At 39.5% G+C, this 25,675-nt stretch overlaps 2 protein-coding genes and 5 non-coding genes across 8 annotated transcripts; 6 read left to right on the forward strand and 1 right to left on the reverse strand.

Moving 5' to 3' along the window:
* Nucleotides 1–146: 146 nt before the first annotated feature.
* trnay-gua (transfer RNA tyrosine (anticodon GUA)) lies at nt 147–235 on the forward strand. Its single transcript is given in 2 exon segments — nt 147–183; nt 200–235. It is a non-coding gene; the product is annotated as a tRNA-Tyr (tRNA).
* A 1,154-nt stretch (nt 236–1,389) lies between these two features.
* trnay-gua (transfer RNA tyrosine (anticodon GUA)) lies at nt 1,390–1,479 on the forward strand. Its single transcript is given in 2 exon segments — nt 1,390–1,426; nt 1,444–1,479. It is a non-coding gene; the product is annotated as a tRNA-Tyr (tRNA).
* Nucleotides 1,480–2,369: 890 nt separating this feature from the next.
* On the forward strand, nt 2,370–2,442 carry trnaa-agc (transfer RNA alanine (anticodon AGC)). Its single transcript has one exon. It is a non-coding gene; the product is annotated as a tRNA-Ala (tRNA).
* Nucleotides 2,443–2,747: 305 nt separating this feature from the next.
* trnaa-agc (transfer RNA alanine (anticodon AGC)) lies at nt 2,748–2,820 on the forward strand. The gene has a single exon. It is a non-coding gene; the product is annotated as a tRNA-Ala (tRNA).
* A 1,355-nt stretch (nt 2,821–4,175) lies between these two features.
* trnaa-agc (transfer RNA alanine (anticodon AGC)) lies at nt 4,176–4,248 on the forward strand. Its single transcript has one exon. It is a non-coding gene; the product is annotated as a tRNA-Ala (tRNA).
* A 2,823-nt stretch (nt 4,249–7,071) lies between these two features.
* LOC138405596 (EF-hand domain-containing protein 1-like) lies at nt 7,072–12,266 on the reverse strand. Of its 2 annotated transcripts, none has more exons than XM_069515232.1 (9): nt 12,144–12,266; nt 11,693–11,810; nt 10,939–11,160; nt 10,543–10,830; nt 10,300–10,449; nt 9,439–9,708; nt 9,043–9,330; nt 8,800–8,949; nt 7,072–8,160 (listed from the first exon to the last, which is right to left on the reverse strand). In XM_069515232.1, the coding sequence occupies exons 2-9, from the start codon at nt 11,756–11,758 to the stop codon at nt 8,002–8,004; spliced, it is 1,593 nt and encodes a 530-aa protein (XP_069371333.1). In that variant the 5' UTR covers nt 11,759–11,810; nt 12,144–12,266; the 3' UTR covers nt 7,072–8,001. The 2 variants fall into 2 exon arrangements, with proteins under 2 accessions (XP_069371333.1, XP_069371334.1); XM_069515233.1 differs by having other exon boundaries at nt 9,439–9,660; nt 12,144–12,265.
* Nucleotides 12,267–12,356: 90 nt separating this feature from the next.
* On the forward strand, nt 12,357–17,817 carry LOC138405667 (EF-hand domain-containing protein 1-like). Its single transcript, XM_069515636.1, has 12 exons — nt 12,357–12,552; nt 12,886–13,003; nt 13,536–13,669; nt 14,232–14,319; nt 14,423–14,710; nt 14,805–14,954; nt 15,067–15,288; nt 15,889–16,104; nt 16,254–16,394; nt 16,823–17,036; nt 17,276–17,416; nt 17,550–17,817. Exons 2-12 carry the CDS (start codon nt 12,938–12,940, stop codon nt 17,576–17,578), a joined length of 1,689 nt encoding a protein of 562 aa, XP_069371737.1. The 5' UTR covers nt 12,357–12,552; nt 12,886–12,937; the 3' UTR covers nt 17,579–17,817.
* Nucleotides 17,818–25,675: the final 7,858 nt, after the last annotated feature.

Below are 25,675 nucleotides of genomic sequence, written 5' to 3' on the forward strand. Positions count from 1 at the left end.
GCGGCTCAGAATATTCAAACTAACGCCGCTTGGGCGCCACCTGGTGGAAGACCGTGGACAGTACACCACCGGATATACAAAAGTTTTTCTATATGTATGTTCGTATTGAATTTTTCTGAAATATTGGTTGGAATGTACTTCCGGCCCCTTCGATAGCTCAGTTGGTAGAGCGGAGGACTGTAGGTTGATGACGTCAGAGATCCTTAGGTCGCTGGTTCGAATCCGGCTCGAAGGAGGTGGCTTTAGTTTTTACCACGTCATAAAAACGTCACAACAACACGGGTGGCCACGTCCGTGATGTTTCCCGCGCCAGGGCGCTGTTGCATCGGTGGAGGCGCGCGTTCGACACATTTAACCTAAGTTACAAACAAACAGAGCGATATATATTTATATATATATATAGAGAGAGAGAGAGAGAGAGAGAGCTGCGACAGATGAAAATACAAACACATTCATAAGTTACATGTTTGTGTTGAACTTTTCTAAACAAGGCTACAGAGTGCTAGCCCTGCTTCACGAAACAGGAAACACGTGACAACGAAGACGCCTGCTGCAGGTGAGTCACGTCAACAGGTGATGAGTGTCGTCATATTCAGGTTATAGATGGGGGGGGGTCAGGTTAGACAACTAGAACTGTAACATGTTTCTTCTTCTGCTGACTTCAACATGCCGCAGAAAGTGATGGTTGAATTCTACACAGCCATCATTGAGTCCATCCTCACCTCATCTATCACCGTCTGGTTCGCTGCCTCCACTGCCAAGGACAAGGGCAGACTGCAGCGGATCATAAGGTCAGCTGAGAAGGTCATCGGCTGTGACCTGCCGGCCCTCCTAGACCTGTTCCACTCCAGGACCAGTAGGAGAGCAGGCAAGATCATTGCTGATCCCTCACATCCCGGTCACCACCTGTTCCAGAGACTTCCCTCCGGAAAAAGGTTTCGGGCCATCAGGACTAAAACCTCTCGCCATCTGAACAGTTTTTTCCCCGTGGCAGTGGGGCTCACAAACAAGCCCCCTGCATCACACTGACTCTGCACCGCACTGACTCTACCCCACCACACCCCACCACCTGCACATAATTTATAATTTATTACTACTCTGTTACTGCATATATGTATATACTTTACTTTATTTTATTTTACTTTATTTTATTTTTATTCTATTTTATTTTATACAATTTCTTATATATTGTTGTTTTTCTACATTGTTGTTTTATGTACATAAGTAGTGCACCAATTACACCAAGGCAATTTCCTGTATGTGCAAACATACCTGGCAAATAAAAGAATTCTGATTCTGATTCTGACTTTGATGTTTCTGTGACGTTGTCTCATGTCTTTGAAGTGTCTTGTGGTCCAACCCTCTCGTGTGGTGGGCTGACACTCGTCCCCTTCGATAGCTCAGTTGGTAGAGCGGAGGACTGTAGAGGTATTGACATCAGAGATCCTTAGGTCGCTGGTTCAAATCCGGCTCGAAGGAGGTGGCTTTTGTCTTTGTATTTCTAAATGAGAAAAAGACGGTCAATACCACAGACTGTATATAAAGAGGTCAATACTTATACGTCTTTCCTGGCACTACTCCAGCTGTAGTACAACAGCGCTTCGCTCATAATTCACACGTAATTATCGCGTAAGAGAGTCAAACACGACTCACCTTCAACACGGAAATCTAGGGGAGCGGGAGAACAGGCACCGAAAACTAAGCCCACAGAGGAACGTGATTGGTCAAAAGTAAGCCCCAGACGGGCGTCTATCCCGTCTATTCCGCCAAAGTAAACCCAAAGTAAGCCCATAGTAGCCAATCACGTTCCTCCCCTGGGGCTTACTTTTGGACCGCCTTCCTCATTAGCATACGGACACAGAAGTACAGAAATGTATGGAGGACGAGAAATGACTTAAGTATAAATACATAAATAAATACATGTATAAGTAAAGGTAACGTTTATTTTTTTAATTTCCACATTTATTTATTTCTGTATTTCTGTCTCATATGAACATGACTAGGGGCGGTCCTGACCTCAGTCTTCTGCCTGTCAGTGCTGACTGTTGTGCAGTAGCTGCTGTTTGCAGTGTTGAGTCAGTTCACGCTTAAAAACGACGAGTTCATAGTTCATCTTTTGTATATCCGGTGGTGTACTGTCCACTGTCTTCCACCAGGTGGCGCGAGTTATTAATCCGTGGTGTCTGATCATGTCTGCGTGTCGTCATTTTATCACTGAGTCCTGGCTGTGAGCGTCTCGTCTCATGCTGAACTGAGCACGACATGTTGACGAGTCATGTTTCATGATGTTTAAATGATACGAACCACGATTGAGAACTGTTCACTGCGCGTGGGTATAAATTGCGAAGTCACCTCTTCATGTGCAGGACGGGGGATTAGCTCAGATGGTAGAGCGCTCGCTTAGCATGCGAGAGGTAGCGGGATCGATGCCCGCATCCTCCAAGTTTTTTTTTTTTCTTTCGCTTTGAATATTATTTTATTTTCTACATACCGCTTTTTAAAGAGTGGTGATATAGAAAACATATCATGTGTAAAACAGACCTCGGGATTCAGAGATTCACTCTTCACGTGTTTCTTCTGCTGATAACTGACGTGCAGATTATGAAACTGACACCAACAGTAGTGATATATAGAAGAATTAATGGAAGTGATATTGCACATGATATCGAAATATGTTATATAATATCACCTTAAGAATCCTTTAGAGGATTCTCTCAGCGCTGACGTCATATGTCGAGAGTCCTCACGGGGGATTAGCTCAGATGGTAGAGCGCTCGCTTAGCATGCGAGAGGTAGCGGGATCGATGCCCGCATCCTCCAGAGTCCTTTTTTATTTTTTTCTCCTGATGATTCATGATTTCTGGACTTTTCAAGACTTCGGTGACCCTGGATAAAAGTCTCCTCTCTCCTGATTTCGAAGCTATACATCTGTAATTCATGTTTTTTGTTTGGAAACGAGGCAATCTCAAACTCTTAATATAAGTTTATGACACCTCTATGAATAATATACATTTTCTTCATGACTTCATGCAGAATAGTTTTGAGTATTCACAACCTGTTCAGCTCAGATACAAGAACAAATTATGTTTTTCTGTTACAGTCTTTTGTAAATCTGAATTTTTAATGTGGATCAGAGCCCTGTCTGCAAGTGTGTCATGACGTCACACAACTTTTGTTCTCACGGGGGATTAGCTCAAATGGTAAAACACGACTCACCTTAGCGAGGACGCAAAAAACTATTTTTCTGAATGAAAATGAGAAAAAGACGGTCAATACTTATACGTCTTTCCTGGCACTACTCCAGCTGTAGTACAACAGCGCTTCGCTCATAATTCACACGTAATTATCGCGTAAGAGAGTCAAACACGACTTACCTTCAACACGGCGGAACTCGAGGGGAGCGGGAGAACAGGCACCGAAAACTAAGCCCACAGAGGAACGTGATTGGTCAAAAGTAAGCTCCAGGGGAGGAACGTGATTGGCTACTGTGGGCTTACTTTGGGTTTACTTTGGCGGAATAGACGGGCAGAGGAACGTGATTGGTCAAAAGTAAGCCCCAGGAGAGGAACGTGATTGGTCAAAAGTACGTGATTGGTCAAAAGTAAGCCCCAGGGGAGGAACGTGATTGGCTACTTTGGGCTTACTTTGGGCTTACTTTGGCGGAATAGACGGGATAAAGGAAGCGCAAAGCGAGAGGTAGAGGGATCGATGCCCGCATCCTCCAAACGTTTTTTTTTCCTTTCGCTTAGAATATTATTTTATTTTCTCCTCAAAATGATGATGTCACACCGAGTGTCTCCTTTATCCAGATGTTCTTCTTTTCCATTTGCTTCCTGTATTTTCTGTGTGCTGAACAGAAAATCTCTGCTGTGAATGAAGATGACACTTTGTGAATGATGTACATTTTTACATACCGCTTTTTAAAGAGTGGTGATATAGAAAACATATAATGTGTAAAACAGACCTCGGGATTCAGAGATTCACTGTTCACGTGTTTCTTCTGTTGATAACTGACCTGACCTGCAGAGTATGAAACTGACACCAACAGTAGTGATATATAGAAGAATTAATGGAAGTGATATTGCACATGATATCGAAATATGTTATATAATATCACCTTAAGAATCCTTTAGAGGATTCTCTGAGTGCTGACATCATATGTTGAGAGTCTTCACGGGGGATTAGCTCAGATGGTAGAGCGCTCGCTTAGCATGCGAGAGGTAGCGGGATCGATGCCCGCATCCTCCAGAGTTTTTAATTTTTTCTCCTGATGATTCATGATTTCTGGACTTTTCAAGACTTCGGTGACGCCAGATAAAAGTCTCCTCCCTCCTGATTTCGAAGCTCTACATCTGTAATTCATGTATTTTGTTTGGAAACGAGGCAATCTCAAACTCTTAATATAAGTTTATGACACCTCTATGAATAATATACATTTTCTTCATGACTTCATGCTGAATAGTTTTGAGTATTCACAACCTGCTCAGCTCAGATACAAGAACAAATTATGTTTTTCTGTTACAGTTTTCTGTAAATCAGATTGTGTGACGTGATGACGTCACACAACCTGTGTTCTCACGGGGGATTAGCGCTCTACCATCTGAGCGAGCGCTCAGAGTGGCCACTACATTCAATCAAGTTTATGCTCTTGATTGAGTGGAGTGGCCACTCAGTTTTCAGGCCTCACCGCACCCGAGCATCACTACAGGCCTGCAACTAAGTTTCAAGTTGATCATTTCTGAAGTGGGCCCACATGTGATGTTTGTGAGTTAATTTACAGTTGATAGGAATTGTGTTTGTTTTTATTCAGAGACCTGTGAAAGGTAAAGATTTTATTTAACCAGTGAATTAAAGGGTACATTGAGAAGTCATAGGAACAGTTTAAACAATTTAAAGAGACCCTGTATTTTATTTTGTGCATTTATTTTGTTTTGTAAATATTTTACTTCCTGAGAGGAATTCACAGCCTTTTCATTTATTTCCTATTGTAAATAAACACCTGTGAAGGTTTTGACTTTTAAAATACAGTTGTGGTGGTCTTTAATATTAATTAGAGGAATTTAAACAAAAGATAAGATTCGTTTCAAATATTCTTCTGAGATCATATTCATTTTTTTGTGTTTACGAGCTCAGGCCCAGGAGATCTGGGTTAAATAAATATAAGACTTCATTTGTCCAATTGTTTAATAAGGTTTCATTGAAACCACTACTTCAGGTGATTTTCAGTTGCATAACCTGTGAGTCACCGCTTTTCCCACACTAGTTGGCTGCCTAATCACTCCTGGCCCTTTGCTACATACATCAGAAGGGGGTTATCTGTAATCAGCATGATCTTTCACAAGATCCATGAGTTTAATTAGCACAAAAAAAAAATGTTGTTAATAATAATAATAAAAAACAGTTCAACATATCTGAAAATAAAATATACAATTATTTGAAACAATATGAAATTAAGAGCAAAGTATCGTGATAAAAGGCTGTGTAATGTTTTAGAGTCTAATATTTAGAAAGTAACAAAATGTCCTTTCAGTTTGTCTGATACAAATACATTGTGTATACATCAATCTCTTGTTCTGATTCTGTTTGATGAGTGCATTTGATGGCTCATCAGATTTTTGGTAAATTGAGTGGATTTATTTTGAGAATACTCGAAGTGCACAGTGTGACACTGCACCCCACATTATCACGGACAGCTTTGGAAAAGTACTAGTTTGCAGCAACGTCACTCACATGAGAAGATACTGTAGCTCTGTGCATCAAACAGTGTCAGGTCTAGGATATGATAAGCTCGTTTTCGCTAATGCTGCGTTCCAGGCAGGCTTTTGAAATCGTAAATTACAGCTTCAAGTCACAACTTACGACTTTGTAGCGTTTCAGGCAACCCACTCGTGTTTTTCCGACCTGTTTTACCGGTGAAAGTCACTATAACGGCCACTCGTAACTTCCGACCGGTGAACTCGTACCAGATCGACCTGGTACCACTTCACGGTCGGAAAAATACGAGTTTCCTTGAACGCACCATAACAGTCCTCGTCCCTACGTCGCCACATTCACGGCGTCCCTTGGCTGCACACACAGCCCTGCATGCCGTTCTCTCTCCTCATTGGATAAAAACTGTAGGATACGATAAATGTTTTCTCCTCGGCTCAGAGCAGAGCAGAGGGACTGACAGACCCGTGTTTCAGTCCAAACACTCTATGTAAGTGATTGCTGTCGGAAGATATAACTATTTAAGACTTATATTAACACAAATATATAACTTACTTCTGCTTTAATCAATCCTAAATTCCTACATCAGTTTAACATGTTCCCCCCTACACTATTGTAAAGCAATTCATCTGATAATAATGAGTGTGAGTTTTTAAACGTGAATTTAAATTTAAGAGTGCTCAAGTCATTGGTTGCAACCTGATAGTTTCATTTTAAAAATGATCATACACTTTCAATACATTTTTATGTCTTCTCACTCTCTACGCATTGTTCTTTTTTTTCTGTTCCAGTCAGGCGAAGACCCCACCCTGTATCTGGAGAAGCGTCCTCTCTCCTCCCCAGTTTTGCTTTTTGATGGATCAACCACCATCGTGGCTGTTGGTAATGTACCTGTGACCACCCTTCCACAGGAAGATTTCTCAGAAGGGATGTTGGTGCTATTGGCATACTACTACACGTTGCATTTAACATACCCTAAATGTGTTGCAACGCTCCTCTCTGTTATTCAAACAGAGGTCATTGGTGACACAATCCACGATCAAGATGCCACTAGTGCATATAAGAAAGCAATGGCTGATTGGAAATCATTCATTGACAAGTAGCTGAATGTCAAGCAGTATTTTGTCATGTCAGTTGTTCTTGTTATTGTTACCCATGCCTTACAATGGTTTTGTGTATTCCACAAGTTTATTACAGTGTCACTTAATTATTTGCTTGAATTGTTTTACCTCATCGAGGCCTGCACTGTAAAATGTAACTAATGGTTTCAACTTAAAAATATGAGCGAAAGGGCTGCCTTAAAATTTCAAGTTAAGTGAAAGAAAAAAAGACGCTACGGTCGCGGCCGCACCCCTGTTTCAGTTGAGTTGTCTGAACTAGCAAATCTGTTTAATTTGAATTAAAAATGTAAGTTCTGTAAATCTTTTGTGTCATTTGATTTATTAATTGATTGAACTGCTTGGTTGTTATTTGAATTTGCAAATCTATCTTAGTTTAATTAATTTTCAAGATAAACCTGCTTGGATTAAGACAGAGTTCACTAATAGTATAGTATTTTTCTCTAAATTTAATATTTTTCTTAACTAATCTTCAGCTAAATTTGCTAAAAGAAGGAAAGATTTTGTTTGTAATTGCTTATATTTAGTATATTTCACTTATTTTGAGGCTGTAAAAAGTTACTTTTTTAAGTAATCTCATTTTAAAACCAGCATTTTATGCTTAAATTTAGTATGTTTCACTTATTTCTAGGCTGTAAAAAGTTACTTTTTAAGTAATCTAATCTTAAAAACGAGCATTTTATGCTTATATTTAGTATATTTCACTTGTTTTGAGGCTGTAAAAAGTTACTTTTTAAGTAATCTCATCTTAAAACCAGCATTTTATGCTTAAATTTAGTATATTTCACTTGTTTAGAGGCTGTAAAAAGTTACTTTTTAAGTAATCTCATTTTAAAACCAGCATGTTTGGCTTATTTTAAGCCTTCCAAACACCTCTGTAGACATGCTTATTTCTAGATTTAACAATCTTAATTTAAGAAATCTTGTCAAGTGAAATTATCTTGCTGCATGGACAGATAATTTCACTTGTTTTGAGTAGTGTTTTTATCTTGTTTTTAGACCCCCCTTTTTTGCAGTGTTAAATTTAGGGTGTCAGTTAGAGCCGTGGTCTAATGCTCTAATGTATACATTCAGTTATTCTCAAACAACCTAAAATTCCTCAGATTTTCTTAGGAGCTGGGGGCCTCAAACCCAAGGATAGACTTCCTTTAAAGGGAAGACAACACATAGGATTTTAAGACACCACAGGTGTTTTGAAGGTCCGCTTGTTGATCTCCTGCTGGATCACTTGCTCTGACAGAAGAGGATCCTGCCCGATGCCAACAGGGGGGGTACGGAGCCGAAGGAAGCCGTTCTTGAACGTGAGATTCTGTGATCGATGGAAGGCAGTCTTCTGCAGAGAATGATCATTAAGAAGTACATGCGTTAGATTTTTTAAATCCGGTAAATAGATATAAATCAATTCAAGAATCCAATTAAATTGAAGTCCAATTAACATGGTATGTGATCCTATTGTTACAATACATACAACAGCACTAAACTACATAAAAACCTGTCTGACACACAACCAAAGGAGTGGACAGAAAAGAACCAGTACAAGATAAATAATTTGAATATAATATTTTTCATGTTTACTAGTAAACGTCTCTACCTGACAACACTGCAACAGAGAATTTTAGCTTGGTCATTTGTATAGAAACTTTTGTTTCAGATCCCTCTGTCAACTCTGCAGTTGATAGAAAGTTAAAATTTATATATTCAAATTTGCTTAAACTGGAGGAATGCAGAAAGTAAACTGTAAATATTATATAACTTCAGTTTTGCTAACTGTACTGAAACATTAAACCCTCATGTTATGTAAACTTAAATACGCTTTAAATTAAAAATGATAGCTAGTTTCACTTTAGCATAAAAAACGTAAAAAACAGAGAGAAGTTAAGAGACTGAAACTAGAACCGGTTCATTTTCTGCCTCTGTGTTGATAGCTGTCTGGATCAGAGTTTATAATGGTTACAGAAGGAATTTACTCTACCTTCCCGTCCATAGTGAGAAACCGGTGTTTTTTGTCAAATTCTGAGGGTGTGGTGTAGCAAGGCAGAGTCATTTTGCGATTGTTGATGTAAGGATCAACTGGCATCGGCTCAGGGTCGTTCAAAATAATGCCCTCACTTTCCATGAATTTCTGTTTAGACATAGACAGGGTGTATTTTCAACAACTGACGGGTACATATTAAACATACTGTAAAAAAATAAAGATAAATCAAACAGGTTGTACCATTGTAAACTCATCGCAATTTGTGATGTGGTACTTGCGCACATACACCACCAGGTCTATGCCAAGGTTAAGGTCTTTATACTCGTAATGCTCTCCTCGTTCATTCTTGGGCACACGCTGTCGTTTCAACCGTTTCCCCTGCCATAACCCAGAGTTCTCCACTATGGGCTCATAGATGCACATGCTGTCATCCTCTAGGTAGTAGTATATAATCACAGGGCGCACACGGTACACCTCGTCACGGGAAAACTGGACATCCTCCTTAAAGTATGCATAGAAGCGCAGCACCTACAAGACAAAAGTTTGGTGAACAGACAAACAAGGGATTAATTAGTCAGGTTACACAGCAACAAACACCATCAAACACTATTCTAAGTCTTTAAAGTTGTAGCATACCTTCTTGTCTAAGGTCACGTAAGCTGGTACGAATTGTTTACGCAGGCTCTTGTATGAGGAGCCATGAGTCATGTCCGGTGTTTTGAAGGTCTGCTTGTTGATCTCCTGCTGGATCACTTGCTCTGACAGAAGAGGATCCTGCCCGATGCCAACAGGGGGGATACGGGGCCGAAGGAAGCCGTTCTTGAACGTGAGATTCTGTGATCGATGGAAGGCAGTCTTCTGCAGAGAATGATCATTAAGAAGTACATGCGTTAGATTTTTTAAATCCTGTAAATAGATATAAATCAATTCAAGAATCCAATTAAATTGAAGTCCAATTAACATGGTATGTGATCCTATTGTTACAATACATACAACAGCACTAAACTACATAAAAACCTGTCTGACACACAACCAAAGGAGTGGACAGAAAAGAACCAGTACAAGATAAATAATTTGAATATAATATTTTTCATGTTTACTAGTAAACGTCTCTACCTGACAACACTGCAACAGAGAATTTTAGCTTGGTCATTTGTATAGAAACTTTTGTTTCAGATCCCTCTGTCAACTCTGCAGTTGATAGAAAGTTAAAATTTATATATTCAAATTTGCTTAAACTGGAGGAATGCAGAAAGTAAACTGTAAATATTATATAACTTCAGTTTTGCTAACTGTACTGAAACATTAAACCCTCATGTTATGTAAACTTAAATACGCTTTAAATTAAAAATGATAGCTAGTTTCACTTTAGCATAAAAAACGTAAAAAACAGAGAGAAGTTAAGAGACTGAAACTAGAACCGGTTCATTTTCTACCTCTGTGTTGATAGCTGTCTGGATCAGAGTTTATAATGGTTACAGAAGGAATTTACTCTACCTTCCCGTCCATAGTGAGAAACCGGTGTTTTTTGTCAAATTCTGAGGGTGTGGTGTAGCAAGGCAGAGTCATTTTGCGATTGTTGATGTAAGGATCAACTGGCATCGGCTCAGGGTCGTTCAAAATAATGCCCTCACTTTCCATGAATTTCTGTTTAGACATAGACAGGGTGTATTTTCAACAACTGACGGGTACATATTAAACATACTGTAAAAAAATAAAGATAAATCAAACAGGTTGTACCATTGTAAACTCATCGCAATTTGTGATGTGGTACTTGCGCACATACACCACCAGGTCTATGCCAAGGTTAAGGTCTTTATACTCGTAATGCTCTCCTCGTTCATTCTTGGGCACACGCTGTCGTTTCAACCATTTCCCCTGCCATAACCCAGAGTTCTCCACTATGGGCTCATAGATGCACATGCTGTCATCCTCTAGGTAGTAGTATATCATCACAGGGCTCACACGGTACACCTCGTCAGGGGAAAACTGGACATCCTCCTTAAAGTATGCATTGAAGCGCAGCACCTACAAGACAAAAGTTTGGTGAACAGACAAACAAGGGATTAATTAGTCAGGTTACACAGCAACAAACACCATCAAACACTATTCTAAGTCTTCAAAGTTGTACCATACCTTCTTGTCTAAGGTCACGTAAGCTGGTACGAATTGTTTACGCGGGCTCTTGTATGAGGAGCCATGAGTCATGTCCGGTGTTTTGAAGGTCCGCTTGTTGATCTCCTGCTGGATCACTTGCTCTGACAGAAGAGGATCCTGCCCGATGCCAACAGGGGGGGTACGGAGCTGAGGGAAGCCGTTCTTGAACGTGAGATTCTGTGATCGATGGAAGGCAGTCTTCTGCAGAGAATGATCATTAAGAAGTACATGCGTTAGATTTTTTAAATCCGGTAAATAGATATAAATCAATTCAAGAATCCAATTAAATTGAAGTCCAATTAACATGGTATGTGATCCTATTGTTACAATACATACAACAGCACTAAACTACATAAAAACCTGTCTGACACACAACCAAAGGAGTGGACAGAAAAGAACCAGTACAAGATAAATAATTTGAATATAATATTTTTCATGTTTACTAGTAAACGTCTCTACCTGACAACACTGCAACAGAGAATTTTAGCTTGGTCATTTGTATAGAAACTTTTGTTTCAGATCCCTCTGTCAACTCTGCAGTTGATAGAAAGTTAAAATTTATATATTCAAATTTGCTTAAACTGGAGGAATGCAGAAAGTAAACTGTAAATATTATATAACTTCAGTTTTGCTAACTGTACTGAAACATTAAACCCTCATGTTATGTAAACTTAAATACGCTTTAAATTAAAAATGATAGCTAGTTTCACTTTAGCATAAAAAACGTACATACCGTGATATCTTGAAAGGTGTATCCAGGTAAGAACGGTAATCTGTGGCTGTTATTGTTCCAAGACATTGCCCCAATCAAATCTTTCCTAGTGTTCTTATTCTTGTTTCTTCCCTACAACCTGATAAACAACATAATTTACATTTAATGTTTATTGTAACCAAATGATCACAATTGCAGCCATGGAAGTTAATTGCATAGTCAGACATGACAGTATGGTGATCGTAGGCAATACTATAATATTGACTCTGATTTTTACATTTGCTATGTTTGTTATTCATGTTTAGGCAATATTTTGAAATTAGACTGTAACTAACAAGATATATGGATGGGTTTCAAACTAAGTAAAGAAAAAAATGTTTTCCCCCATCATCCATATGGCCCCAGTTAATAAGCAATCGTGTCTGTAGGGGGCAGCTTATGCATGTTTAAAATATACTTCTTTTTCAGATACCTTTTTCCTCTGGCGAAAAGGTGACTGCAGCTCGTGGTTTATAACTAAAAGTGTCTTTCTGCTTCAAAATACCTTCCTCTTCATCTTTGTTCTCTTTTTTTGTGGGTGGCAACAAACATTAAAGGGCATTTCCACCATAGCTCACTTGTACTTCATAGGTATAAAGGGTGAAATACCTTTGAAGGACAGTTATTAAGTGTAAAAATGTAGCATTTAAATAAAAAAGATCAAAGGTATTTCACCCTTTATACCTATGAAGTACAAGTGAGCTATGGTGGAAATGCCCTTTAATGTTTGTTGCCACCCACAAAAAAAGAGAACAAAGATGAAGAGGAAGGTATTTTGAAGCAGAAAGACACTTTTAGTTATAAACCACGAGCTGCAGTCACCTTTTCGCCAGAGGAAAAAGGTATCTGAAAAAGAAGTATATTTTAAACATGCATAAGCTGCCCCCTACAGACACGATTGCTTATTAACTGGGGCCATATGGATGATGGGGGAAAACATTTTTTTCTTTACTTAGTTTGAAACCCATCCATATATCTTGTTAGTTACAGTCTAATTTCCAAATATTGCCTAAACATGAATAACAAACATAGCAAATGTAAAAATCAGAGTCAATATTATAGTATTGCCTACGATCACCATACTGTCATGTCTGACTATGCAATTAACTTCCATGGCTGCAATTGTGATCATTTGGTTACAATAAACATTAAATGTAAATTATGTTGTTTATCAGGTTGTAGAGAAGAAACAAGAATAAGAACACTAGGAAAGATTTGATTGGGGCAATGTCTTGGAACAATAACAGCCACAGATTACCGTCCTTACCTGGATACACCTTTCAAGATATCACGGTATGTACGTTTTTTATGCTAAAGTGAAACTAGCTATCATTTTTAATTTAAAGCGTATTTAAGTTTACATAACATGAGGGTTTAATGTTTCAGTACAGTTAGCAAAACTGAAGTTATATAATATTTACAGTTTACTTTCTGCATTCCTCCAGTTTAAGCAAATTTGAATATATAAATTTTAACTTTCTATCAACTGCAGAGTTGACAGAGGGATCTGAAACAAAAGTTTCTATGCAAATGACCAAGCTAAAATTCTCTGTTGCAGTGTTGTCAGGTAGAGACGTTTACTAGTAAACATGAAAAATATTATATTCAAATTATTTATCTTGTACTGGTTCTTTTCTGTCCACTCCTTTGGTTGTGTGTCAGACAGGTTTTTATGTAGTTTAGTGCTGTTGTATGTATTGTAACAATAGGATCACATACCATGTTAATTGGACTTCAATTTAATTGGATTCTTGAATTGATTTATATCTATTTACCGGATTTAAAAAATCTAACGCATGTACTTCTTAATGATCATTCTCTGCAGAAGACTGCCTTCCATCGATCACAGAATCTCACGTTCAAGAACGGCTTCCTTCGGCTCCGTACCCCCCCTGTTGGCATCGGGCAGGATCCTCTTCTGTCAGAGCAAGTGATCCAGCAGGAGATCAACAAGCAGACCTTCAAAACACCTGTGGTGTCTTAAAATCCTATGTGTTGTCTTCCCTTTAAAGGAAGTCTATCCTTGGGTTTGAGGCCCCCAGCTCCTAAGAAAATCTGAGGAATTTTAGGTTGTTTGAGAATAACTGAATGTATACATTAGAGCATTAGACCACGGCTCTAACTGACACCCTAAATTAAGCTGGTGCTATTCCCTTCCTGACACCGGACAATCTGGAGGAAAGCCAGATGCATTTTCTTTAGGTTCACGCAAACAACCCTCCTATATAAACGAGGAGTTGAAGTTGCCCCTCAGAAGAGATTCACATTGGCCCCGAATCTCTCTCCAGGCAGCAGAAGAGATTCACATTGGCCCCGAATCTCTCTCCAGGCAGCAGAAGAGATTCACATTGGCCCCGAATCTCTCTCCAGGCAGGAGAGATCCACATTGACCCCGGATCTCTCCATATGCAGATTGCATTGCTTGTATTGATGCTGAACTTTTGTATAATAAACATTTTATACAATTAAGACGGTGTCATCGGAGATTCCTTCATCATCTTCACATCATCGCAACCCCAATATACGACACACCGGACATGACTCATGGCTCCTCATACAAGAGCCCGCTTAAACAATTCGAACCAGCTTACGTGACCTTAGACAAGAAGGTATGGTACAACTTTGAAGACTTAGTGTTTGATGGTGTTTGTTGCTGTGTAACCTGACTAATTAATCCCTTGTTTGTCTGTTCACCAAACTTTTGTCTTGTAGGTGCTGCGCTTCTATGCATACTTTAAGGAGGATGTCCAGTTTTCCCCTGACGAGGTGTACCGTGTGCGCCCTGTGATTATATACTACTACCTAGAGGATGACAGCATGTGCATCTATGAGCCCATAGTGGAGAACTCTGGGTTATGGCAGGGGAAACGGTTGAAACGACAGCGTGTGCCCAAGAATGAACGAGGAGAGCATTACGAGTATAAAGACCTTAACCTTGGCATAGACCTGGTGGTGTATGTGCGCAAGTACCACATCACAAATTGCGATGAGTTTACAATGGTACAACCTGTTTGATTTATCTTTATTTTTTTTACAGTATGTTTAATATGTACCCGTCAGTTGTTGAAAATACACCCTGTCTATGTCTAAACAGAAATTCATGGAAAGTGAGGGCATTATTTTGAACGACCCTGAGCCGATGCCAGTTGATCCTTACATCAACAATCGCAAAATGACTCTGCCTTGCCACACCACACCCTCAGAATTTGACAAAAAACACCAGTTTCTCACTATGGACGGGAAGGTAGAGTAAATTCCTTCTGTAACCATTATAAACTCTGATCCAGACAGCTATCAACACAGAGGTAGAAAATGAACCGGTTCTAGTTTCAGTCTCTTAACTTCTCTCTGTTCAGGTGCTGTGTTTCTTCGCTCTGTGGGATGACGCTGATCGTCTGCAGAAGGACACCAGATCCGTTACCATCCACTATTACCTTGCAGACGACACAGTGGAGATCAGAGAGATCCATGGACCCAATAGTGGTCGTGATCCCTTCCCTGTTGTGATGCGCCGACTCAAGCTGCACAAGAAACTCAAACCACGTATGTTGCAAAGTCGAGAGACTGGAAAATGCAATTTCTAAAAGAAACATCCAGTAGATGACAACAAATATTCCAGCTAAAGTGTGATATGGTGGCATTTTCATTATTGAGTCACTGCATAATTGTTCTTGTCTTATTTCCTTTCAGAGCCCTTCCCCAGCTGTGTGATGCAGTTGTAATGGACATTTTTACATTTGTGAATGTGTAATTGCATGAGCAGACATGTATGTGGAGGACTTACCAAATGGTTCACCAAATTGTTTATCTGAAAGGGCAACCTTAAGGTTTACGATGGTGGCTTAAGAGACTTGAGTTGTATGGCCTCGAGAAACCAAAACTTTATGGTGTCTCATGGTATCTCTGATTGGGATCTCACACCTGGGGTCTCACAGGGGGGTCATCCACAGAACATGTAAACAAATGGACAGGATGTCTCCTCCACTGAGTGAAACTACAGGAGGGTAATAAATACCTTTGAATGCTTAGTGGGAGGGGGCAGAGAGTTATAAGAACACAGATTCTCCTATGTTCTTTGCTCATTTGTGCATGTCATTCAGGTGATGTGTACTGATGAGTCCATCTGCAGATGCTGAATTAAACTTTCAGAAAGAAGTGTTTGACTTTGTGCTTGTTTCACAGAAATTGCCACCACACAGTTCTCAAAGGATGAGGTGGAGGAGTACTACTCACCCAAAGACTTCCAGGTGGGTCACACAGTGAAGCTGCTGGGTCGTCCCTTCTTGCTGTATGACTGTGATGACTTCACCCGAAAGTATTACCAAACCAACCACCCTGACATGGATATGAAACCCATTGAAATACAAAAGAAGGTTAAAGTGGAATGGAAGAGGGTGAGAATTAAATAATCTTTCTAGTTTTAGTCTTCATCTTTTCTTTCACATGTCCATGTCATCACTGACCTGCCTGTGGGTACTTGTGTTGTGGTTACTATTTTCTCTCGTCCATAACCCTCTCATGTCCATGTTGTCCACATCTACAGGAGGTTCCTCCCTACAATGGTTTTGGTTCACCTGAAGATTCTCTCCAGAATTGTTTGGCTCTGATTCCCAAGCGTCCAAAAAAGAATGTGAAGAAGATGCTGGAGAACAATAACAAAGTGTTGTGCTACAGTGCCACACTGGTGAGTCAACATCAGGGAATGGTCACTGGCCACTCAAAATGACCCAGGAATCTTAACTCTGGAAATACATTTTATTGATTAACCAGACTGAATCAAAGCCAAAATTTAAAGGATGGAGAAAAGACTATATTGCACCAAACTAGCAACTCTACATACCTTCCTGTTGGTTGTAATTTTCCTATTCTCATTCAAAACCCTACATGGGCTTTCTCTTCCTCACAAGGTGGGACAGCCTACCTGAGGAATTCAGATCAGGGCTAATCACTCAACCTGTTTTACTTGTTTACATTACACACACTATTAAAATCTATTACACTATATTATGTCATGTTCTGTAAAACATTTTGCAACTATGTTATTAGTTTTATTATTATTAAAACAGATCATTTCTCTGTTTGGTTAAGCTGCCCCTATGTTATTGATTCCAGGACTCACAGAATCCCACCGACGAAGGCCAACCATTTATTCTGTCTTACTTCCTGTCCGACGACACGATCAGTATTTTTGAGCACCCCACTCCCAACTCAGGTATCATCAGTGGCATGTCCCTGAAAAAGACACGCATCCTCAAGCCGGGCTCTACTGTGGATAATCCTGACTTCTACTCACCTGCAGACTTTGCTATTGGAGCCACTGTGGATGGTGAGCATCACAGTCTGGGTTTACAAAGGGATTGCTTACTCAGATACTACAGAGTCAACTAGGATGTGTAGCTCATTATTACAACCAGCACAACTCTCTCTGAACACATTAACCTGTATCCAAACTAGGAATTGTTGACCCTGCAATTTTAATTTGAGTTTGAGTATGGGGATCGATACCAAAGAGTGAACGCTCAGCTAATGTCACCTCTCTCTTCTTTGTCGTGTCTGTTACTTTAGTTTTCGGCCGTCGCTTTGTGCTGACCAATGCTGACCAATACGTCCTTACATACCTGGAGTCCATATCAAGCCAGATCCCTTCTCAGACGCTGGACTCTTTGCGTCAGAAGCTGGGTGAAGGGGCAGCGAATAACCAGCCAGGTGAACAAAATGGTTAAATAGTCAGCTAATAATCTCTATTACTTGTTTGTCAGGGATACTTGGTGTCACCTTTTTTAAATGCACTGATACAATACTCAGCAAAGTAAGCCCTAACTTTTCTTTTTTTAATCAGGTGATGAAGTAGAGGAGCCATCTGAGTGATGCCAGTGAAAGCATCGACGAGCTAAAAATGTCAAGATGCACGTTTCACACACACACACGCACAGCACACACACAGCACAGACACCACCCCTTCTGAGACACTAGACTCTTTGCGCCAGAAATTGGGTGCAATAAAAGTGTGAGAACATCATGAGGCAATGGGTGACATCCAACATGTCAGCTCCCGGCTGCAAAATATTTTATTTGGATACATTATTTATTAAAATCTCATATATATATATACCATACAATAATGACTGTTTTCTCATTTGTGTCTATGTGTGTCATATGTATCCTGTGTTTGTTAGCATGAGAACATATAGGGTGTGTATATGTGTGTGAATGTGTGTGCACTTATAAGCATATGCACAAACATTTGCTCCGTCCCATTCCCATGAATGCAATATCTCAAGAATGCCGTTTTCCTGAAAATAGTTTATTATAGTTTCAATTTGGAAAAACAGTCCATAACTTTTTTTCAATAACATTTTCCCTGAATACTGAGATAAATAATTTAATAATAATTTTAATTCTAAAAGGATATGTTTTCCTCAAGTAAATGATTACACTCCCAACAACTATTCTCTGTCCCCGCGACCTTCCCCCCCTCCACTGCTGCACTCCCCCCTCCGATGCGGAGAAGTAAACTCTTTTCACTCCAAACAGGAAACACTTTTAACTCTAGAAACAGGAAGCACTTTTAACTCTAGAAACAGGAAACACTTTTAACTCTAGAACCTTTCTAAACCAATACAAAAATTTGTCTTTCTAGTCATGTGTCACAGCAGTATCTCTGTTGTCACTCGCTGTCACAAGAGATCCCAGCGCACCAGAAGGCAGCGCAACCTGAGTAACCTCAGAGAGATATACTTAACACCTTTCGTCAAAAAGTGACAGTTTTACGACTTTGAACTTTTACCTAGTGAGGTCACGAGAAGAGGGGGGAAGAGAAGAGGAGGAGGGGGGTTTAGGAAGTGGGGGGTCATAAAAAAAAAAAAAAATATATATATACAAAAGTGAGGGGGATTAAAAACCAGATACGGGGTGAGGTCAGAGAGCGCACTTAGCTGCAGGAGAACTCAGTATGTAAACATCCAAAGAATAACAACAGGTGTGATTGTATGGCTCCTCTCTCTCACAGACAGAGGCCCAAATGATGCAGAAAAATAAAAAACTAAATGGGTAAAACAGGAACAAGGGTCCAAGTTGACTTTCTATGGTTTTGACTGTCTCAGATTTGTTCAAGCTTGTCAGGGTGTGTTATCACAGATCAAAAATGTTATGACTTTTTATTTTAAGGCTGGAGGTTCCCTATCTATCTATCTATCACAAACTGAACTAAATTCTCAAACACTTCCTGTGTGCTCAAAAGTCCTGTTCGTTTAATAGAGTCTAGAGGTCTAACTACTACCACAAACTAAATCCTCCAGGCTGCTCGTTTACCAGCCAGCTCACAGTATGTTATGTGTAAATCAGACAGTGTTAGAGTTTAAAAAAAAAAAAAATATTTACACTATGTAGCTAGGCTTGCAGTTCCAGTCTTTATGATATCAAAGCTTATCATATCCTAGACCTGACACTGTTTGATGCACAGAGCTACAGTATCTTCTCATGTGAGTGACGTTGCTGCAAACTAGTACTTTTCCAAAGCTGTCCGTGATAATGTGGGGTGCAGTGTCACACTGTGCACTTCGAGTATTCTCAAAATAAATCCACTCAATTTACCAAAAATCTGATGAGCCATCAAATGCACTCATCAAACAGAATCAGAACAAGAGATTGATGTATACACAATGTATTTGTATCAGACAAACTGAAAGGACATTTTGTTACTTTCTAAATATTAGACTCTAAAACATTACACAGCCTTTTATCACGATACTTTGCTCTTAATTTCATATTGTTTCAAATAATTGTATATTTTATTTTCAGATATGTTGAACTGTTTTCTATTATTATTATTTACAACATTTTTTTTTGTGCTAATTAAACTCATGGATCTTGTGAAAGATCATGCTGATTACAGATAACCCCCTTCTGATGTATGTAGCAAAGGGCCAGGAGTGATTAGGCAGCCAACTAGTGTGGGAAAAGCAGTGACTCACAGGTTATGCAACTGAAAATCACCTGAAGCAGTGGTTTGAATATGATTATATATGTTATCTAAATTAATGGGACCTCTAGTCTGAGTTATTCTTTGACCCTAAATAATAATAAACCAAGGGCATGGAAGTGCCTAATCAATGATTAACTTATTTTAATTTTACTTTTACTTTAAAATTGATCCTTGAACACAACTTTTGTTCCAGGTGAAGACTCAGGTACAGTTTAAGCTAATTAATTGATTTTTATAAGGACAGATTTTTGTCTGTGAGCACTGGATGTGTGCTAATTGTTATCTTGGGTTTCAATGAAACCTTATTAAACAATTGGACAAATGAAGTCTTATATTTATGTAACCCAGATCTCCTGGGCCTGAGCTCGTAAACACAAAAAAAATGAATATGATCTCAGAAGAATATTTGAAACGAATCTTATCTTTTGTTTAAATTCCTCTAATTAATATTAAAGACCACCACAACTGTATTTTAAAAGTCAAAACCTTCACAGGTGTTTATTTACAATAGGAAATAAATGAAAAGGCTGTGAATTCCTCTCAGGAAGTAAAATATTTACAAAACAAAATAAATGCACAAAATAAAATACAGGGTCTCTTTAAATTGTTTAAACTGTTCCTATGACTTCTCAATGTACCCTTTAATTCACTGGTTAAATAAAATCTTTACCTTTCACAGGTCTCTGAATAAAAACAAACACAATTCCTATCAACTGTAAATTGACTCACAAACATCACATGTGGGCCCACTTCAGAAATGATCAACTTGAAACTTAGTTGCAGGCCTGTAGTGATGCTCGGGTGCGGTGAGGCCTGAAAACTGAGTGGCCACTCCACTCAATCAAGAGCATAAAATAAAAGCACGTGCATTGTCATATCAGTTCGATACTCACAGGTCCAAAACGAGGAGCAATGGGGCAACGACAGTCACAGAAAGGGGTGATGGCAGTCACAATCCGAACACAGGCAGCGCACACAGTGGCGAAAATCCAGGGAAGAATAAAACAGCAGGGTCCATCCACCGGCAACCATCTCAGTTTCTCTCTCTCTTCACAGACGTCCGTCTCCTTTAATTACATGAACTCTATTGAGCCATAATATCATCACGCTAAATCGTACTGACTTAACGTTAGCCCGTTTTAGCATTGAAAACAACAGTGCTAAAGCTAAGATATACAGACACGTCATGCTATGCTAGCGGGTGGCTAATCACATTACACCTCGGTCTTTCTCACTACAACATTAAGTTACAGCTCACAATTTAAGGCACACACATTATATTTACCTTTGGCAGGTTACATAGAAGAGTAATATACAGGACCACGAGTAGTCGACCTCTTAATTGTTTCCCACAGCACTATACTGTTCCTCAGGACTCCGGACTCTCTCTCTCTCTCTCACCTGTTTAAAGCTGAACCACACCCTGCACTTCATGTCCCGCCCCATACAAGACGGATGACTTGGATTGGCTGTGACTTTGCTACTACCCAATGAGAAATACAGATACTGAATGACTGACACACAACTGAGAACAAGTTAGATTTCACATTAAAAGCACTCAAATCAATAAGTCTCTTGTCTTCTCAATCACAGAGCCTTTTAACCACACATCTATTTATTGATTTACTTTTTAACTGTAAATAGCTAAACTTATTAACTGTACATATTATATTTATTACATTTTATCTCGTATTTAACCTTATTTTAACTCCTATTTTTAATAATATGAACTTATCTAATTATCAGGAACTTTCTATTTTAATACAACATTTGTTCTGCTATTTTGAGATTCATTTTATGCACTGTATCCTTATGATTTTTATACAGGGCTACATTTATGTTTTTGTTACATAGCCAATGTTAGCATTAGCAGCTGTCGACCTATCACTATCTTTTAAAACATGCAAGTTCAGCATCAAACTTTGTCCCTTTACTTACAAAGGTCTGTCTCCAGCAGTGGAAAGCAACACCAATGTTAACTTTCATTTTGCTTCTTTTTCTATCACTCCTATATGAACTGCAATACCGATCAACTCCGCTATAAAGCACTGGGTATAATTTCACACTCACTCAGGCATTTGAGGTGATATGTTTCTCATTATCCAATTTATGTGGATGTGAACAGAATTTATGAAAGCAAATCTGAACAAATAATTAAAGATATAAATTGACTGTATATTTATTGTGATAATATAATTTTGTATCTGTACTATATGCAGTGTATAGATTTGGTGGTTTCACCATTTCCAAAGGTCGTAGAAGCTCGGGGATGGTCCCAATGGATTGGGCAGAGCCACATTAGTGGAGATGGAACCAACTTCCAAGTCTCTATGACCTTCAGAAAAAAAGTTATTGAACAATATCTTGAACTCCTATAGGTTTTCATCCCTAACCCTAATCACAACCAAAAAATCAAACATTAATCACAACCCTAACCCTACCCCTTCCAAAGGTTGTAGAAGCTCGGGGGTGGTACCAATGGATCGGGCATAGCCACATTAGTGGAGATGGAACCAACTTCCAAGTCTCTATGACCTACAGAAAAAAAGTTATTGAAGAATATCTTGAGCTCCAATGGGTATTCATCCCTAACCCTAACCCTAATAGCAACCCTAACCCTAACCCTAATTGCAACCCTAACCCTAACCCTAATTGCAACCCTAACCCATATTAGGGATTAATTGAAATAACTCCGCGCTGCTTGCTCGAAATGTGCTGAAATTCGGTGTGGTTGTGTGGCAGGCCACCCTTTATTAATCATGAAATGCACAAGTCTCTAGGACTTTCAGAAGAAAAGTTATTCAAAAATATCTTGTACTTTTTTTAATAGATTTGGTGGTTTCACCATTTCTGAAGGTCGTAGAAGCTCGGGGATGGTCCCAATGGATCGGGCAGAGTCACATTAGTGGAGATGGAACCAACTTCCAAGTCTCTATGACCTTCAAAAAAAAGTTATTGAACAATATCTTGAACTCCTATAGGTTTTCATCCCTAACCCTAACCCTAATCACAACCAAAAAATCAAACACTAATCACAACCCTAACCCTACCCCTTCCAAAGGTCGTAGAAGTTCGCTGGTGGTACCAATGGATCGGGCATAGCCACATTAGTGGAGATGGAACCAACTTCCAAGTCTCTATGACCTTCAGAAAAAAAGTTATTGAACAATATCTTGAACTCCTATAGGTTTTCATCCCTAACCCTAACCCTAATCACAACCAAAAAATCAAACATTAATCACAACCCTAACCCTACCCCTTCCAAAGGTCGTAGAAGCTCGGGGGTGGTACCAATGGATCGGGCATAGCCACATTAGTGGAGATGGAACCAACTTCAAAGTCTCTATGACCTACAGAAAAAAAGTTATTGAAGAATATCTTGAGCTCCAATGGGTATTCATCCCTAACCCTAACCCTAATTGCAACCCTAACCCTAACCCTAATTGCAACCCTAACCCATATTAGGGATTTATTGGAATAACTCCGCGCTGCTTGCTCGAAACGTGCTGAAATTCGGTGTGGTTGTGTGGCAGGCCACCCTTTATTAATCATGAAATGCACAAGTCTCTAGGACTTTCAGAAGAAAAGTTATTCAAAAATATCTTGTACTTTTTTTAATAGATTTGGTGGTTTCACCATTTCCGAAGGTCGTAGAAGCTCGGAGATGGTCACAATGGATCGGGCAGAGTCACATTAGTGGAGATGGAACCAACTTCCAAGTCTCTATGACCTTCAGAAAAAAAGTTATTGAACAATATCTTGAACTCCTATAGGTTTTCATCCCTAACCCTAACCCTAATCACAACCAAAAAATCAAACACTAATCACAACCCTAACCCTACCCCTTCCAAAGGTCGTAGAAGTTCGGGGGTGGTACCAATGGATCGGGCATAGCCACATTAGTGGAGATGGAACCAACTTCCAAGTCTCTATGACCTTCAGAAAAAAAGTTATTGAACAATATCTTGAACTCCTATAGGTTTTCATCCCTAACCCTAACCCTAATTGCAACCCTAACCCTAACCCTAATTGCAACCCTAACCCATATTAGGGATTAATTGGAATAACTCTGCGCTGCTTGCTCGAAACGTGGTGAAATTCGGTGTGGTTGTGTGGCAGGCCACCCTTTATTAATCATGAAATGCACAAGTCTCTAGGACTTTCAGAAGAAAAGTTATTCAAAAATATCTTGTACTTTTTTTTATAGATTTGGTGGTTTCACCATTTCCGAAAGTCGTAGAAGCTCGGGGATGGTCCCAATGGATCGGGCAGAGTCACATTAGTGGAGATGGAACCAACTTCCAAGTCTCTATGACCTTCAGAAAAAAAGTTATTGAACAATATCTTGAACTCCTATAGGTTTTCATCCCTAACCCTAACCCTAATCACAACCCAAAAAGCAAACACTAATCACAACCCTAACCCTACCCCTTCCAAAGGTCGTAGAAGCTCGGGGGTGGTACCAATGGATCGGGCATAGCCACATTAGTGGAGATGGAACCAACTTCCAAGTCTCTATGACCTACAGAAAAAAAGTTATTGAAGAATATCTTGAGCTCCAATGGGTATTCATCCCTAACCCTAACCCTAATAGCAACCCTAACCCTAACCCTAATCACAACCCTAACCCTAACCCTAATTGCAACCCTAACCCTAATTGCAACCCTAACCCATATTAGGGATTAATTGGAATAACTCTGCGCTGCTTGCTCGAAACGTGCTGAAATTCGGTGTGGTTGTGTGGCAGGCCACCCTTTATTAATCATGAAATGCACAAGTCTCTAGGACTTTCAGAAGAAAAGTTATTCAAAAATATCTTGTACTTTTTTTTATAGATTTGGTGGTTTCACCATTTCCGAAAGTCGTAGAAGCTCGGGGATGGTCCCAATGGATCGGGCAGAGTCACATTAGTGGAGATGGAACCAACTTCCAAGTCTCTATGACCTTCAGAAAAAAAGTTATTGAACAATATCTTGAACTCCTATAGGTTTTCATCCCTAACCCTAACCCTAATCACAACCAAAAAATCAAACACTAATCACAACCCTAACCCTACCCCTTCCAAAGGTCGTAGAAGCTCGGGGGTGGTACCAATGGATCGGGCACACCCACATTAGTGGAGATGGAACCAACTTCCAAGTCTCTATGACCTACAGAAAAAAAGTTATTGAAGAATATCTTGAGCTCCAATGGGTATTCATCCCTAACCCTAACCCTAATAGCAACCCTAACCCTAACCCTAATCACAACCCTAACCCTAACCCTAATTGCAACCCTAACCCATATTAGGGATTAATTGGAATAACTCTGCGCTGCTTGCTCGAAACGTGCTGAAATTCAGTGTGGTTGTGTGGCAGGCCACCCTTTATTAATCATGAAATGCACAAGTCTCTAGGACTTTCAGAAGAAAAGTTATTCAAAAATATCTTGTACTTTTTTTTATAGATTTGGTGGTTTCACCATTTCCGAAAGTCGTAGAAGCTCGGGGATGGTCCCAATGGATCGGGCAGAGTCACATTAGTGGAGATGGAACCAACTTCCAAGTCTCTTTGACCTTCAGAAAAAAAGTTATTGAACAATATCTTGAACTCCTATAGGTTTTCATCCCTAACCCTAACCCTAATCACAACCAAAAAATCAAACACTAATCACAACCCTAACCCTACCCCTTCCAAAGGTCGTAGAAGCTCGGGGGTGGTACCAATGGATCGGGCACACCCACATTAGTGGAGATGGAACCAACTTCCAAGTCTCTATGACCTACAGAAAAAAAGTTATTGAAGAATATCTTGAGCTCCAATGGGTATTCATCCCTAACCCTAACCCTAATAGCAACCCTAACCCTAACCCTAATCACAACCCTAACCCTAACCCTAATTGCAACCCTAACCCATATTAGGGATTAATTGGAATAACTCTGCGCTGCTTGCTCGAAACGTGCTGGAATTCGGTGTGGTTGTGTGGCAGGCCACCCTTTATTA

This window comes from Paralichthys olivaceus, chromosome 19 (genome assembly GCF_024713975.1).
Source record: "Paralichthys olivaceus isolate ysfri-2021 chromosome 19, ASM2471397v2, whole genome shotgun sequence".
Lineage (NCBI taxonomy): Eukaryota > Metazoa > Chordata > Actinopteri > Pleuronectiformes > Paralichthyidae > Paralichthys > Paralichthys olivaceus.